This window comes from Podarcis muralis, chromosome 2 (genome assembly GCF_964188315.1).
Source record: "Podarcis muralis chromosome 2, rPodMur119.hap1.1, whole genome shotgun sequence".
In the NCBI taxonomy this organism is placed as follows: domain Eukaryota; kingdom Metazoa; phylum Chordata; class Lepidosauria; order Squamata; family Lacertidae; genus Podarcis; species Podarcis muralis.
In genome coordinates, this window is record NC_135656.1 from 111,237,911 (window position 1) to 111,255,895 (window position 17,985).

Sequence of the window (17,985 nt, forward strand, 5' to 3'; positions counted from 1 at the left end):
GTGTTTTCGAGGTTACCAGCATGAGTTTGACCAAACTGCGGGAAGTAGTGGAGGACAGAGGTGCCTGGCGTGCTCTGGTCCATGGGGTCACGAAGAGTCGGACACGACTAAACGACTAAACAACAACAACAGGGGCTAAACATGGCCTAAACAGCTTTCAGGCAGGACTTCCAGTTCCCAAGGTTTTAGGACCCTTCATTGGCAAAAGCAAACAAACAAACAAAAAATTGCAGAGTTCAAGGATTCCTTTGGTGGCTGTGCTTTGAAATACCCGTATTTTTCGCTCTATAAGACGCACCAGACCACAAGACGCACCTAGTTTTTGGAGGAGGAAAACAAGAAAGAAAAAATTCTGGATCTCAGAAGCCAGAACAGCAAGAAGGATCGCTACACAGTGAAAGCAGCAATCCCTCTTGCTGTTCTGGCTTCTGTGATAGCTGCGCAGCCTGCATTCGCTCCATAAGACGCACACACATTTCCCCTTACTTTTTAGAAGGGAAAAAGTGAGTCTTATAGAGCAAAAAATACGGTAAATATAATATCTTAAATTTCTTAAGGGCTGTCACAAGGAAGTTGGAGCAAGCTTGTTTTGTCCTGCTCCAGAAGGTAGGACCCAAACCAGTGGATTCAAGTTATAGGAAAGGTGATTGGCAGTTCCCCAAAATATTAAAAAGAAGCTAATACATTGATGTAGTGCCAGAGGTGAGAGGAGAGGAAATGAAGGGATCTAGACATTGTCACTACTTCATCTCAATCTTTTGACCCTAAACAGAGGAAAGCCACCCTTATCTTGCTTCTTTGTTTAAAAGTTTTGAGGGAAGAAGACAGGATTATGTTGAAGCAAAAGGAAGCATCTAGCGCAGTTTCCTTGCACTGGTTATGATATGTAGGAAGGAATCTGTTGCTCCCTTCACACATTAGACCTAGACCCAGCACTGAACCACTGCCTTCTCTTAATAGCTGCAAAAGTATAGCTGCAGGCTGCTCACAGGTGGAAAGGCATTCCAAGAAATAGGGACCACTGTGCAATTGGGGTTGGTCCTATTTGCACAGAGTGCCACTCTCTTGGGGGCCCCCCAAAAATTTAAAGGGTGAAAAACTGGGTGTACATTTCCAAAATATAAGATAAAAAACACATAAAATGGAACCTACATACAGCAACAGTGTTTTGTGTTGTGTAGGCTCCTATGATGTACATATTTTGTTATGTGCAGATGGCTTTAGATACCTGTTAGGTCCATAAATTACCATATAGCATATATTCAACACAAAAAACAGCAACAATTTGTTGTTGACAAAGGACATGTGGACATAGAAAGGGCCCCATTACCTTCAGTAGCTTAGGGCCTCCTCAAACCTAAATCCGGTCCTGTTCCTAGTTCACACTTCCCAAGATTAGCACAGATACAATGATGCAATATATGTGGAGACGTTTGAAAGCTATTTCCATGTTCATCTTTAAAGAAATCTTCAATTCAGAAACACACGGAGACTTTCCCCTTTGTGAAGAATCTTGCTACTTCTGCTGATGTGTGAAATCCTGAACGTTATTTGTTTGCTTCCCATGACAGCCATGGGGAAAATAAAGTTTGTCTTCTGATTTGTTGTCTTCTACAAGAGCATCACCTGCCAAGGCCACCTCTATGAATATCTTCTTTTCAGGATTGGGCTCTGATGGGGGATAAAGTTTATTTATTTACATAAGGGTGTGTTTTTCCCCTCCCCTCTCCCTGCCGCCTCATTCTGCCTCTTAAAATAATCCAGTGCTGGTTTCTCAAGATCACTCACAAATCAGGGAGTTTGACTAGGAAGTTCATGCTGCGGGGGGTGGGGGGGGGAGATAGAAATTGAATTCCATTTGCTTTTAAAGGCAGGGCTACATAATTCAAACTTTCTGATAAAAAACGTAAGCAACCATGCTTGGAAACGGCCATTTCTCCAGATTTTGTGACAGATTGTGTTCTCCAACCAAGTTATGTGTACAGAACATGCCTCTACTAGGGCAAAGTGTGCAGAGGGAGATTTATTACAATAGGAATGGAAGTCAAGAACTGGGGTTTTGAAATACTGGTTTACAATAAAACAGTTAGAGAACAGGCCACTAAAGCAGCAGTCAGGCCTTCAGAGCAAAACTACGCCTGCATGAAATATGTGCAGTAGCACCGCCTAGTGGTTAAAGGTAAAGGGACATTAGGTCCAGTCGTGACCGACTCTGGGGTTGCGGTGCTCATCTCACTTTATTGGCCAAGGGAGCCGGCGTACAGCTTCCAGATCTTGTGGCCAGCATGACTAAGCCGCTTCTGGCGAACCAGAGCAGCACACAGAAACGCCGTTCACCTTCCTGTCAGAGTGGTACCTATTTATCTACTTGCACTTTTGGGCGTGCTTTCGAACTGCTAGGTTGGCAGGAGCAGGGACCGAGCAACGGGAGCTCACCCCGTTGTGCCCTTGGGTTACGCCCATGGCCTCACATGGCTTCTTCAGTCTGCGTTGTCTCTCCCTTGAGAGAACGACTTTGAGCCAAAGCAGACGGGATGCATTTTTTAAACACATGCTTGCTAATCTGCCTATAAAGGAAGTGATTTTGAGCCAGCCAGATTAACACACCCGCCCGTGTGTTCTGTTGTTTTAAGGCTGCTTTCCACAGCAGGCTTCACTTCTGCCCTCATTGCTGGGGGGAGTGGAGGGTGGGAGAGAGAGACAAAAAACAGTCGTTTAGTCGTGTCCGCCTCTTTGTGACCTCATGGACCAGAGCATGCCAGGCACTCCTGTCTTCCACTGCCTCCATCAGTTTAACCAACTCATGTTTGTAGCTTCGAGAACACTGTCCCACCATCCCGTCCTCTGTCGTCCCCTTCTTCTTGTGCCCTCCATCTTTCCCAACATCAGGGTCTTTTCCAGGGAGTCTTCTCTTCTCATGAGGTGGCCAAAGTATTGGAGTCTCAGCTTCAGGATCTGTCCTTCCAGTGAGCACTCAGGGCTGATTTCCTTAAGAATGAATAGGTTTGATCTTCTTGCAGTCCATGGGACTCTCAAGAGTCTCCTCCAGCACCAAAATTCAAAAGCATCAATTATTTGGCGATCAGCCTTCTTTATGGACCAGCTCTCACTTCCATACATCACTACTGGGAAAACCATAGCTTTAACTATACGGACCTTTGTTGGCAAGGTGATGTCTCTGCTTTTTAAGATGCTGTCTAGGTTTGTCATTGCTTTTCTCCCAAGAAGCAGGCATCTTTTAATTTCGTAACTGCTGTCACCATCTGCAGTGATCATGGAGCCCAAGAAAGTAAAATCTCTCACTGCCTCCATTTCTTCCCCTTCTGTTTGCCAGGAGGTGATGGGTCCAGTGGCCATGATCTTCATTATTTTGATGTTGAGCTTCAGACCATGTTTTGCGCTCTCCTCTTTCACCCTCATTAAAAGGTTCTTTAATTCCTCCTCACTTCCTGCCATCAAGGTTGTGTCCCAATCTTAAGGACACCTAAAAACCCCAGGCTTTGTTTGTGGGGGGGACGGGACGGGACACATCAAAGATAGCATTCAAACCACCCCCACCCCACAAGCTGCACATGAAAACCTTTTTATATAAGGCATGGGACTTCGGGTTTAACGCAGAGAAATGGATGGACCAAAATCGCCTGGATGGAGGAGAAGAAAGGAGAAGGAAGCTGCCATGAATGATGCCGCTCAGCTGTCCGATTCATAGGCAGACAAAGGCAGAGATGGAACCTGCCACTTGGGATCCGGGACTCAGTATAGAGCTGGAAGGGACCCCAAGGGTCATCTAGCCCAATCCGCGGCAATGCACTTAGGCTACAGGAAATCTACTGGGATGTGCATGTATGGGAGAAGGTCACTTTCCAAGATTAAGAGAGTGGGGGAGGGGGAGCGGGCAACTAGACGCGCCATTTCGTAAAATCGGATTATTAAATCGGCGGCAATGATATTATCCTTGCAGAAATGAATGATGCTTGTGTATGATAAACAAATGGAATAAATATTTCAGAGAATTATGTAGAAAAAGCTACATAACAAACTGTGCGATAGAATTAAGACAACAGAAAAAGTACAATGAGGATGATTGGAAGTTTCTTACAGAAAATTTTATTGGATAAGATATGTTATAACTGATATTCTTTACTTACTGTTAATTATTATTATTATTATTATTATTATTATTATTATTATTATTATTATCTTTTTTCTTTTTCATTTCCATGTTTAGCTCTGTTGTAATCATTTGCAATATATTTGTAAGATGGTATTTTAAATCAATAAAGACGATTTTTAAAAAAACCGGCGACAAGTTTCTGAGTCACTTCTTAGCTTGCAAAATTTTAAAAAAAACCGGCGACAAGTTTCTGAGTCACTTCTTAGCTTGCAAAATACTTGGGGACTGGACTAATAACTTTCACATGCATCCAGTTCTCTCCCCACGTTCCAGCTCTTGCAGCTGAGCTCCGCTGGATCCGCCCCTGCCGGAGGCATTTCCAGGAAAGGAAACACCCTTTCCCCAAAGTCCTAAAATTGTTCAAAGGCTGGAAGGGAGGAGGAGGCGGCAGCAGCAGCAGCAGCAGCAGCAGCAGCCATGGCGTCCGGAGATCCCTTGCAAGGGCTCCGCGAGGAAGCGACTTGCTCCATCTGCCTGGATTACTTCGCGAGCCCGGCGACCATCGACTGCGGCCACAGCTTCTGCCGAGCCTGCCTCGTCCAGTACTGGGCAGAGTCCGGCGCGGGCCCCTGCTGCCCTCAGTGCAGGGAAGCCACCCAGCAGAGGATCCTCCGGCCCAACTTGCAGCTGGCCAATTTAGTGCAGCTGGTCAGGCAGCTCAAGGCGGACGCGGGAGAGGACTCGGGAGAAGCCAGCCCGGCCTCCTGCAAAGACGACCCGGCCCTACTCTTGGGGGCGGAGAGCGACCCGTCCAAGGGGGATCCGGCCCCCCACGACTCCTCTCCCGCAGAAGAGGCTTCCCTGCAGTATAAGGTTGGAAACTTCAAGGGAAAGAGATTTGCTTGTTTGTTTGCTGCATTCCTGCAATGCAACTCCTGCATGGCGTTGCTGCATCGCAGGGGGTGGGCCTCGATGGCCTTTGGGGTCCCCTCCAACGCTGCAATTCTGTGATTTCCTATTCTAGGGTCATCTGGTCCATAGGTAGGCAAGCTAAGGCCCAGGGGCCGGATGCGGCCCAATCGCCTTCTCAATCTGGTCCGGGAACCAGCGTGTTTTTACATGAGTAGAATGTGTCCTTTTATTTAAAATGCACCTCTGGGTTATTTGTGGGGCTTAGGAATGCGTTCATTTCCCCCCAAAAAATATAGTCCGGCCCACCACAAGGTCTGAGGGACAGGGGACCGGCCCCCTGCTGAAAAAGTTTGCTGACCCCTGATCTAGTCCAATCCCCTGCTCAGCTAATGCATCCAATCTCAGCTTAAAAATTTCAAAGGAAGGAGAATACACAATCTCCTGAGGGAGACCATCTCACTGTTGAACAGCTCTTACTGTTTCATATACAGTGGTACCTCAGGTTAAGTACTTAATTCGTTCTGGAGGTCCGTACTTAACCTGAAACTGTTCTTAACCTGAAGCACCACTTTAGCTAATGGGGCCTCTTGCTGCTGCCACGCCACCGGAGCACTGTACCTCGGGTTACATACGCTTCAGGTTACAGACTCGGCTAACCCAGAAATAGTACCTCGGGTTAAGAACTTTACCTCAGGATGAGAACAGAAATCACTCGGCGGCAGCGGGAGGCCCCATTAGCTAAAGTGGTACCTCAGGTTAAGAGCAGTTTCAGGTTAAGAACAGACCTCCAGAACGAATTAAGTTCTTAACCCGAGGTACCACTGTACGTACCACTTACTGATTTCTATACCAACTTTCTTTTCCAAGCAGTATTATTCTTCACATCTTTTGCCGCTTTATATTTCAAAGGGGGGGGGGGGGTCTCAACGCAGTTTACAACAGAATTTTACAGAGCAAAACACATTCAGGCTTCAAGGGAAATATTTTTAGATCCTTCTCTAAGTGACACTTCGCTTTCTGCATATATTGTTTGCCTACTTGATCTATACAGAAGAAGGCTGGGAAGACAGTGTGGTGTCGTGGTTAGAGTGTGCCGGTCTGGGACCTAGGAGATCAGGGTTCAAGTCCCCATTTGGTCATGAAGCTCACGGGGTGAGTCACTTGCCTCTTAACCTACCTCACAGGCTTGTTGTCGGGATAAAATGAACCATGTACTCTTTGGTGAAATGCAATAAGTAAGCTCTTCTGCTTAAGAAAGCTAGAGACGCCACCCAGAGGGAGATGTCAGATGACAACCAGGCATCCCAAGATCTTCATGTGGTCAAAATTGGAGTTGCAAAACGCAACTGGCACCTTGGGAATTTCTAAAGCTGCTTCCAAGGAGCTCAAGTTGGTGTTCCTGGTTCTCCTCTCTCCCCCCCCCCCCCAATTTCATTCTCACAACAACCCTGTGAGGTAGGTTAGTCTAAGACAGGCATAGACAAACTTGGCCCTCCAGATGTTTTGGGATAATAATAATAATAATAATAATAATAATAATAATAATAATAATAATATAATATTATTTATACCCTGCCCATCTGGCTGGGATTCCCCAGCCACTCTGGGCGGCTTCCAAAAAAATATTAAAATACTGTAATACATCAAACATTAAAAGCTTCCCTAAACAGGGCTGCCTTCAGATGTCTTCTAAAAGTCTGGTAGTTGTTGTTCTCTTTGACATCTGGTGGGAGGCTGTTCCACAGGGAGGGCGCCACTACAGTACTTAATTCATTCCGGAGGTCCATTCTTTACCTGAAACTGTTCTTAACCTGAAGCACCACTTTAGCTAATGGGGCCTCCGGCTGCTGCCGCCCCGCCGGAGCACGATTTCTATTCTCATCCTGAAGCAAAGTTCTTAACCTGAAGCAATATTTCTGGGTTAGCGGAGTCTGTAACCCGAAGCGTATGTAACCCAAGGTACCACTGTACCGAGAAGGCCCTCTGCCTGGTTCCCTGTAACTTAGCTTCTCCCATCATCCCTAGCTAACAGGACCAGTGGTCCAGGATGATGGGAGTTGTAGTCCCAAAACATCTGGAGTTTGCCTATGCCTGGTGTAAGAGATGGAGACTGGCCCAAGGTCACCAAGCAAACTTCATGGCTCAGCATGGATTCGAACCCTGCTCTCCCAGTTTCCTGGCTTTCTCCCCATCCCTCCTTCCACAGAAGCAGTGGCTTCTCGCTACAGTTTTATAAATACCATTTTTGGTCAAGATCATAACTGGGAGGTGGCTTTCAATCTGCCGTTCTGTACATACTGACTTTGGAGTAAGTCCCACTGAACTCACTGGGGCCTACTTCCAAGTAGAGACACGCAAGTCTTGCTTTAACACATATTTGTTGCTTTGGTGCCTCTGTTTTTAATTATCTTCTGTGTCAATTCGCCTCGAGGCAGTGGTTTAGAAGGGGATAAATACTTTGGTGATGATGATGGCATAATGGAGGGAAACTAAAAATAGATGCATTAGAAAGAAACCACCAGTGAGTCAGTGTGTGCGATCCGACATGAATTGAACTCCTGACAGAGAAAAAAACGCTTTCCTGATTCTGCAGAGGAAAATCAAGTCGCACCTGACATTTCTGAAGAAGGAGAGAGAAAAGCTGGTGAACCTGAAACTTGCTGAAGAGATGGGGAGGCAGGAGTGTCTGGTAGGTTTGTGTTTCTTATGGGTCATGTTATGGGGCTGTGTGTTGTCAGGTGGACTCTCCATGGCCTTCTGGAAATTTAAAATTTCTGGGAATTTTGAAGCCATGGGGGGGGGGGACGTTCCCCCCTCGCCTGGGGAATGGAGGCACAATTTAATATTGTGGTTAAAAAATAGACAATATTTATGTTTTTAAAAGGAAGTTTTACAGATCAAAAGCCACTTTGTTACTTTAGAAGCATAAAACATACACTAGTGGCCAAAATTGTGGAAACCTTTTGGGGAAAGTGTATTTCCGAGGTTTGGTGGCTCATAATACCATTTTTTGGGGAGTAACACCATAAAATTAGGTACCGATAGAAAGATAATTTAATGAAGAATGTGATGCGGCAAAGGGGCGAAAGTGGCCCTTTTTCTGTACCCACAAGTTTTGTGAACAACCATGCCATTTGTTGACGAAGTCACAGGCTTCCAAAGAACCTCATCATTGCACCCCTGCCCCCTCGCCCAATTTCTTTGTGTTTCCCACCCCCCTGCCCAGACGTTGTTTGAAACGGAGAAGAAGAAAGCCCGGTCTTCCTTTGAGCGAATGCACCAATTCCTTGTGGAGAAACAGCACCTCTGGCTGGGCCAGCTGGAAGATCTGGAGAAAGCGATGGAGAGGAAGCAGGAGGGAAACCTCGCCAAACTCTCCGAGGAGATTTCCCGACTCAACGAGCTGATCGTAGAGATGAAATGGAAGTACCTGCAGCCCACAAGCGAATTGTTACAGGTGAGTTATACACTACTCTGTGGGGAGGGAAGAGGCCTGAGGGGTGAAAGAAGCCAACAACTCAAGTCTGGTCTCCTTGATTTTGGGCATGTTGTTTCCACCCACGTCCTGCATGACTTTCACCAATAAGCAAAGTCCTTGCCTCATGGGGGCTGCCATGAACCTGTGTTGCTGGCCTTGGCTGGCTGAGGTCCATAATTCCAATGCCTCCCTGTGAAGGGAGGGAACTAGGTACAGCGCGGGAGGAAAGTATTTGATCCCCCGCTAAATTTGCCCGTTTGCCCTCTGACAAAGAAATGACCAGTCCATCATTTTAATGGTAGGTTTATTGTAGCTGTGAGAGTCAGAATAGTAACAGGAACATGACATGAGCCAACAGTGTGACGCAGCAGCTAAAAAAGCCAATGCAATTCTGGGCTGCATCACTAGGAGTATAGCATCTAGATCAAGGGAAGTAATAGTGCCACTGTATTCTGCTCTGGTCAGACCTCACCTGGAGTACTGTGTCCAGTTCTGGGCACCACAGTTCAAGAAGGACACTGACAAACTGGAACGTGTCCAGAGGAGGGCAACCAAAATGGTCAAAGGCCTGGAAACGAAGCCTTATGAGGAACGGCTAAGGGAGCTAGGCATGTTTAGCCTGGAGAAGAGGAGGTTAAGGGGTGATATGATAGCCATGTTCAAATATATAAAAGGATGTCATATAGAGGAGGGAGAAAGGTTGTTTTCTGCTGCTCCAGAGAAGCGGACACGGAGCAATGGATCCAAACTACAAGAAAGAAGATTCCACCTAAACATTAGGAAGAACTTCCTGACAGTAAGAGCTGTTCGACAGTAGAATTTGCTGCCAAGGAGTGTGGTGGAGTCTCCTTCTTTGGAGGTCTTTAAGCAGAGGCTTGACAACCATATGTCAGGAGTGCTCTGGTGGTGTTTCCTGCTTGGCAGGGGGTTGGACTCGATGGCTCTTGGGGTCTATTCCAACTCTATGATTCTATGAGGAAAACCCCCAGAAACCCAGAAGAGATTGATGTGCATTATAATGAGTGAAATAAGTACAGTGGTACCTCGGGATGCGAACGGGATCCGTTCTGGAGCGGCTAACAACAATAAAAGTAACACAACATTCTAAAATCAATTCGTTTTAAAATCAATTCAAAATCAAATTAATGGCAACCATTGTGCTAGAGTTCTGTGAGGATTGCCAAAGGAGGGGGTCAGGCTGTGCCCTGGCCAAAGGCCTGGTGGAACAGCACCGTCTTGCAGGCCCTGCGGAAAGATGTTACATCCTGCAGGGCCCTAGTCTCTTGTGACAGAGCGTTCCACCAGATCGGGGCCACAGCCGAAAAAGCCCTGGCTCTGGTCGAGGCCAGCCTAACCTCCCTGTGGCCCGGGACCTCCAAGATATTTTTGTTTGAAGACCGTAAGTTCCTCCGTGGGACATACCAGGAGAGGCAGTCCCATAGGTACAAGGATCCTAGGCCATGAAGGGCTTTAAAGGTCAAAACCAGCACCTTAAACCTGATCCTGTACTCCACCGGGAGCCAGTGCAGCTGGTATAGCACTGGGTGAATGTGATCCCACGGCAAGGACCCCGTAAGGAGTCTCGCCGCAGCATTCTGCACCCACTGGAGTTTCTGGGTCAGTCTCAAGGGCAGCCCCATGTAGAGTGAGTTACAATAATCAAGTTTGGAGGCAACCGTCATGTGGATCACAGTGGCTAGATCAGGGCGAGAGAGGTAATGGCAGTTTGTTTTCCACAGACAAGGAAGGGGGCAGAGGAATCCGCATTTGAACAAGTAGTAGCCCTATTTGTGATCTGCCTATGCTGCTGGCACCCATTTCTGTCTCCCTCTCTTTCTCTTTCAGGACACCAGAAGTTCCTTAAGCAGGTACGTGGCTCTTTCTCCCCATCCCATTTCATAGAAACATAGAATCCTAGGGTTGGAAGAGACCGCAAGGGTTATCAAGTCCAACCCCCTCTTTGCATCAGGAAGTTTAGCTCCCATGGAGTTATCTGGAAGAGAAAATATATTATTTCCCTCCATCTCGTTTATTTTTTACTCCCCTCCTTTCCCCCCTGCTCCTTCTCCTTCCTTTTCTGATTTCATTTGCCATCAAACAGCTTAAATCCCCTTTAAAAGCAAACGAACAAAACCCAGATTTCTGCACATGGCTTCCTCCGAAAATCCTGGGAACCGCAACTTACCCCTCCCTGAGTTACAGTTCCCAGCAATCTTAATAAACCACAGCTTCTAAGAATTTTTGGGGAGTCGCCATGTGCTTTAAATGTATTTTGTGTGTGCAAATTTAGGTTTTTTTGTCAGAAAGAAGATCACAAGAGGATTTAGGGACATAAGGCAGGGGTCCCCTAAGTGCTGTGGACTCCAGCTGAAAGCGGTTCTCCCAGCTGCTTATATCAAGGTCTTCCCCAGCCTCTGCTACATGAGATTACTTTTAATGTGAAGCATCACTTAGTGATGAGTCCTTGCTTTGTATCTGCACCGGAGCTCCTCATCTCTCTTCCGTTTGGTCTCCCCGATCCCCCCAAAAAACAGCAGCAAGGAAATTTCATTGAGACAGGTTTGTATAATTAAATTGGCTTAAAGCATTCTGGCGCATCAAACTGCCTTAAAAAAAACCCACAGCCTTTTTGCAGGAAGGAAAGTGATGGAGAATTGTGCTGGGAAATGTGGAATAATAACCTCCACGCAAACAAATCAGAATGAATGCTTCCTAGACAGTGGACTGTGCATCACCTCCATGCAAGGTTTATGCAAACAGCTCAGGATGAATGCTAAGTAAGTAGGTCATCTAGAAGCACCTCGATGCTTACAGAAAAAAATACGTTTTTTTGCTTTTAAAAAAAGTTATTTATGATTTTCAATTTTTTACATTTCAATAATTTTACAATCATTTCAAAACTCGACTCCCCCCCCCCTTTTTTGCAGTTCCTTAAATTTATTTATTTGATTTTCTGCACATTCCAAATTAACTTAATCATTTATTCATCTACTATAAATGTATACTCTTATAAGCCTGAAGGTTATTACCATAATCCCGCCAATGTTCTTATCTTTTTACAGTTGGAGTGTAAATATTGCATAAACCATTTCCATTCTTTTATCAAAAAGTTTATCTTGATTTCTTATTTTTCCAGTAAATACATGAATAAATACATGAATAAATTTCTATAGAGTTTGGGTAGTTCTGCCCCTATAATTCCCCAAAGGGGAGCTAATATGTTTTACTACCGCTCCATAAACACGACTGTATTCCCTTCTAGGTACGAGAAGAATTTTGGGGTGCATGCGGTGGTCCTTTCTCCCAGGCTGGAAGAGAAGCTCAGAGTTTTCTCGCAGAAAAATGCTGCCTTGGAGAAAGCTATGGAGAACTATAAAGGTACTGAAGGGTTGCAGAAGGAGGAGGGGAAAGGACAGTAGCTGACACAGGGTTAGACAGGCAAAGTAGTGTTCAGCTGTCTTCCCACTGCCAAGAGCCGTAGTAGTAGTAGTAGTAGTAGTAATAATAATAATAATAATAATAATTTATTCTTTTATTTATACCCTGCCCATCTCTCTGGGTTTCCCCAGCCGCTCTGGGCAGCTCCCAACAGAATATTAACAATAATAATAAATTAATAATAATAATAATTAAGCAATAAAACATCAAACAATAAAAACTTCCCTAAACAGGGCTGCCTTCAGATGTCTTCTAAAAGTCAGATAGTTGTTTATTTCCTTGGCATCAGATGGGAAGGCGTTCCACAGAGCGGGCGCCACTACTGAGAAGGCCCTCTGCCTGGTTCCCTGTAACTTGGCTTCTCGCAGTGAGGGAACCGCCAGAAGGCCCTCGGCACTGGACCTCAGTGTCTAGGCAGAACGATGGGGGTGGAGACGCTCCTTCAGGTATATTGGGCCGAGGCCATTTAGGGCTTTAAAGGTCAGCACCAACACTTTGAAACGTACTGGGAGCCAGTGTAGGCCTTTCAAGACCAGTGTTATGTGGTCTCGGCGGCTGCTCCCAGTCACCAGTCTAGCTGCCGCATTCTGGATTAATTGCAATTTGTGGGTCACCTTCAAAGGTAGCCCCACGTAGAGCGCATTGCAGAAGTCCAAGTGGGAGAGAACTAGAGTGTGTATCACTCTGGTGAGACAGTCTGTGGGCAGGTAGGGTCTCACCTGTGTACCAGATGGAGCTGTTTCCTGGGAGGGCATGGGAGCTCAGCACGGTGCAGTTGGGGCAGCAGCAGCACCAATCTGATGACCCTGCTGCCTCACCTTCACCGCGCTGGCCTCCACACGCCTTTCCCTTTCAGTAACCACCAGTGACACTCGGCACTGGGAAAGCGAGTGAGCCGTGCCACACTGTCTGCGGCAAATTCTTCTGGCCATGGATGCAGCTATCTGTCAGGTCCCATTCCAGGCTGGTCACAAGGAAAGGCAAATCCTTTTAGATGGGGATCTGTCTTCCCTGGAAGTGTCTGAAAGGGCATCCAAAGAATTGGATAAGATGACAGGAAGGATTTGAAACCTGCAGGATCAGAGATTCTCAGAGGACTGGAGTAAACATTTGAAAAGCAATTGTAATAAACAGATTACGCTAGTAGGACTGCAAGACGTTTTGCAAGGAGGACTATGCAAAATATTGCAGAGAAGATTATGAAGAGAATTATTAGCTAAGGATTATTAAAAGTAATAAGGAAATTAATGAAATGTAGATTAAGTGATAAAGACTGAAAAATCTTCAGATGTGGTTGATGGAAGTCCAAAACATTGTATAAGATAAGAAAATATGTTATATGATCTTTGGGAATATGTAAAAATCAATAAAAATATAATAATAATAATAATAATAATAATAATAATAATAATAATAATAATGATGATGAAGAAGAAGAAATGGCATCCGAAGAACCATTGCCACTGCTCCATCACCTAGTTTCCTGCCCACAAGGAAGTTTCCTGCCCACAAGGGTCCTGAGATTGAATGCTTATTATGATTATCATTCACAAAACAAACCGCCGCTCAATGTATGATGGTCTGAATAACTTTGTCCACCTTTTCTTCTCCGTCACAGAATCTCTGGAGCAAGTTCTGCAACCAGGTAATTTTCTAGGAATAAAAGGAAATGTTGGTGCCCAGTTGTGTACGTCTTGAATGCACAATGAACAGGACATTTCGGGAAGGGTGTTTGTCTCTGTGTTTACCGAAAATCAGCTTTTAAACTTGTCACCCTTTCCTTCCCGTAACAGATTATTTGAAGCAGACCTTGCAGAAAGGTAAATAACTCAATGGAATGGGAAGCGTTGGGTGGGAAGTTGGAGATTTAGCGGCTGCCCCTTGCTCAGTTGCTTAATCGGGTGGCAATAATAATACAGTGGTACCTCGGGTTAAGGGACACGGGTGGCGCTGTGGGTTAAACCACAGAGCCTAGGGCTTGCCGATCAGAAGGTCGCAGTTCGAATCCCCGCGACAGGGTGAGCTGTCCCAGCTCCTGCCAACCTAGCAGTTCGAAAGCACGCCAGTGCAAGTAGATAAATAGGTACCGCTCCTGCAGGAAGGTAAATGGCGTTTCTGTGCGCTGCTTTGGTTCGCCAGAAGCAGCTTAGTTATGCTGGCCACATGACCCGGAAGCTGTACCCTCGGCCAATAAAGCGAGATGAGCGCCACAACCCCAGAGTCGGTCTCAACTGGACCTAATGGTCAGGGGTCCCTTTACCTTTACCTCGGGTTAAGTACTTAATTCGTTCCGGAGGTCCGTTCTTAACCTGAAACTGTTCTTAACCTGAAGCACCACTTTAGCTAATGGGGCCTCCCGCTGTTTCCATGCCGCCGGAGCACAAAGGAAAGTTCTTAACCTGAGGTACTATTTCTGCGTTAGCAGAGTCTGTAACCTGAAGCGTATGTAACCGAAGGTACCACTGTAATAATAAAATGATTTTTTATTTATATCCTGCCCTCCCCAGCCAAAGCCAGGCTCGGAGTGGCTAACAACAAGAGCAGAAGGTCCCTGCCTTCGCCTCTGCCCCTCGCTTCAGCACCTTAGCCCGATCCTTTCACTGACATCATCCCTCCTCCAATTTCATTCTCCGCCCCTCTCTATCCCACAGCGAACGTGACTCTGGATCCGGACACGGCCCACCCCTTCCTCATTCTGTCCCATGACCTGAAGGGCGTGCGGAGAGTTCAAAGGGAGCAGGACCTGCCTTTCAACCCCGAGAGATTTGACACCATGCCCTACGTGCTGGGCTGCGACAGATTCACTTCGGGAAGGCACTGGTGGGAGGTGGAGGTGTGGGGCAAGGCGACGTGGGCCGTGGGGGTGGCCACGGAGTCGGTCAGGAGGAAGGGGGGCGTCGACATCAGCCCCCACCAGGGGATCTGGGCCATGGGGAAGCCGCCCTGCTACTCCCCCTCCCCCTGCCAGTTCCTGGCTTTTACTTCTCCTCAGCCGACTGACCTGACCTTGAGGAGAGAGCCCAGGAAGATCCGCGTGGCCCTGGATTGCGAGGCGGGCTGCGTGGAGTTTTCCGACGCAGACACGGAGGAATTCATCTTCGCTTTCCCTCCGAGATCGTTCTTCGGGGAGAAAATCCGGCCCTTTCTGCAGGTGTGCTGCGACGTCAGCCTGAAATGCTGAAGGCCGCCGTGAAACGCAAACTCTACGGGGCCACCGCCCTGAGAGGAGCAAATCCTCTCCGAAACCTCTCCGTTCTAGATGGTAAGATTCTTCCATCTGCAGACAAGAAAAGGCAGCAAATAAGAACAGTCTGGGTTCGATGGTCCCTTTCGTTACCACTCTTTGAAATGATCGTTCTAAACAAAATAGGAAAGAGCTCCAAATGCAGTGCTACCTCTGGTTGCGAACAAGATCCGTTCCGGAGGCCCCTTCACAACATGAAAAGAACGCAACCTGCAGCGTTGGGGTTGAGGGCATGATTATTTCAAAACATTCCAGGGAAAGGAAGCTTCTGACCCTGACTGTTTTGAGTTTTTTTCACTGGTTGCTGCTTATTTCCAGCACTTTTTCCCTGCATAGGAGTGAATATCTAGGCCCCCCCTTGGAATAATTCCAGCAACATCCCTCACGTGTAATGTGCCTATTCATTCCCTCTCTTCCCACCCCTCCTCTAATTTTATGACACTGCAAGATAAAAAGGATGACTACAGGAAGCTTCACAGCAACACTGCCATCCTTAAATTATTTTTATTGCATTTTATTGTATAAGATTTCTTACCTGTCTTTCACCACAGGGTCCCGGGGTGGGATATGGCAATGTAATATACAGCTATAAAAGGCAAAGCCATTGCAGCTATCAAAAAATAAATAATTCAGGTAAAACCGTTCTGTGGAACGGAACAGAGTAATATAAATTCAGCCAAAGATGTGGGTCTTTAAAAACACAATACTTTAATTGTCAAACTGTTAAGTGGTACATTTAGCATTTTAGGTAACAGTCACATCTTATGCGGGGTGCATTTGGGTTATGCAATATTCATATTCATAAATAGCTGACAAAAGGGTTCACTACATGTAATCCTAAGACACACCATATTACAGCTAAAAGCAGAAGTTTATCGAGGGACATACAAAACGCTTGGCGAAGGTTTCACATACAGAAACTGCTTTCAGATGATAGATAATATCTGAAAGGACAGCAGAGCAAGGCCAGATAGATGTGTATTTATGGTACAGGATAATGTCACGGTTCTTGTTTGGAAAAAGAGATTGAAGGACAGGATGAAAGGCTATCTCTGAAGGACACTTGGCAGCTTGGGGAGCGAATCGGCAAGAGGTGAGGTAGACTGAGGGAGAAGTGATGAGTAAGCTGGCAAGGAAGACCTGGACCTAGACTCGCAATAGTTTTTTGTATGTGTTTGCCTTCCGTTATTTTTCCTCTTGCACTTTATTTCCTCATTAAATTATGTTGCAATAAATCTTTCTAAAATCATCCAAACTTGTCCTCTTTTTCAGTGCTTGTGTGGTTCAGAAGGCAAGGAGATCTCAGGTCTGTGTATTCAAACCGAGTGGCACGGGATCTCATTATAAATCAAAACCACCAGAATGCTTATGTTATGCAAACCCACTTGAAAAAACATGTAAACGTAATACAGTGGTACCTCGGGTTAAGAACTTAATTCGTTCCGGACGTCTGTTCTTAACCTGAAACTGTTCTTAACCTGAAGCACCACTTTAGCTAATGGGGCCTCCTGTTGCCGCCGCGCCGCCGGAGCACGATTTCTGTTCTCATCCTGAAGCAAAGTGCTTAACCTGAGGTACTATTTTTGGGTTAGCGGAGTCTGTAACCTGAAGCGCATGTAACCTGAAGCGTATGTAACCCGAGGTACCACTGTAGGCTGTATAATAACAAATGTGAAGTTATTTACTAGAAACTACTTCTTCAAATTAGATACAGCTTCTCATAACGTCAAGATCAACATCGTGACATAACATATTAAAATATAGCTTATTCAGTTAACCACCAAGTCCAGTGTGTACAAAATGTGATTCCTATTTTGTCAGTACTGTGCCGGCATCTACCAGTGCCAGTTTTTTCACTTATTTCACTTTCACTTACCTTATCATCTTTGTTAAACATTTACAAGACTATTTCATGGTACTCCTCTCTAAGGAATACACCAGACAGAAAAATACTGTACAAGAGAAGATGAAAAAATTGGAAATGAATGTACTACGGGACTGACAAAATAGGAATTGCATTTTGTACATACTAGACTTGGTGATTAACTGAATAAGCTATATTTTAATATGTTGTGTCACGATGTTGATTTTGACATTATGAGAAGCTGTATCTAATTTTGTAAGGTAAAGGGACCCCTGACCATTAGGTCCAGTCGTGACTGACTCTGGGGTTGCGGTGCTCATCTCGCTTTACTGGCCGAGGGAGCTGGCATATAGCTTCCGGGTCATATGGCCAGCATGACTAAGCCACTTCTGGCGAACCAGAGCAGCGCACGGAAACGCCGTTTACCTTCCCGCTGGAGCGGTACCTATTTATCTACTTGCACTTTGATGTGCTTTCGAACTGCTAGGTTGGCAGGAGCAGGGACCAAGCAACGGGAGCTCACCCCTTCGCAGGGATTCGAACTGCTGACCTTCTGATTGGCAAGTCCTAGGCTCTGTGGTTTAACCCACAGCACCACCCACGTCCCATTTTGAGAAGTAGTTTCTAGCAAATAACTTTACAATTGTTATTTTGAGAAGTAGTTTCTAGTAAATAACTTTACAATTGTTATTATACACCTATGATTTTTTTTTCAAGGGGTCTCATTATAAACACAAAACAAAAATCCTACAGAGGGAAAGACAGACAAGTATAGATCAAGTGAACAAATTTGCTGTGCACCAACACCACAGCAAAGCAATTGTTCTTGTTTGTTTATGGGGCAGCACCCAGCTGTTAATACATAACAGAATCCTTCCTTTGCATGAGGGCGGAGAAAGGATTTTGCGTGGCGGGATGTCCCATGCATTGATAAA

General features: G+C 45.8%; 1 protein-coding gene across 1 annotated transcript; it reads left to right on the forward strand.

Annotated features, from left to right (window-relative positions):
* The first annotated feature begins 4,529 nt into the window (after window positions 1-4,529).
* LOC114592022 (zinc finger protein RFP-like) lies at window positions 4,530-16,435 on the forward strand. Its single transcript, XM_028719833.2, has 8 exons — window positions 4,530-4,987; window positions 7,620-7,715; window positions 8,253-8,483; window positions 10,350-10,372; window positions 11,767-11,882; window positions 13,561-13,587; window positions 13,736-13,762; window positions 14,594-16,435. Exons 1-8 carry the CDS (start codon window positions 4,592-4,594, stop codon window positions 15,121-15,123), a joined length of 1,446 nt encoding a protein of 481 aa, XP_028575666.2. The 5' UTR covers window positions 4,530-4,591; the 3' UTR covers window positions 15,124-16,435.
* The last annotated feature ends 1,550 nt before the right edge of the window (window positions 16,436-17,985 follow it).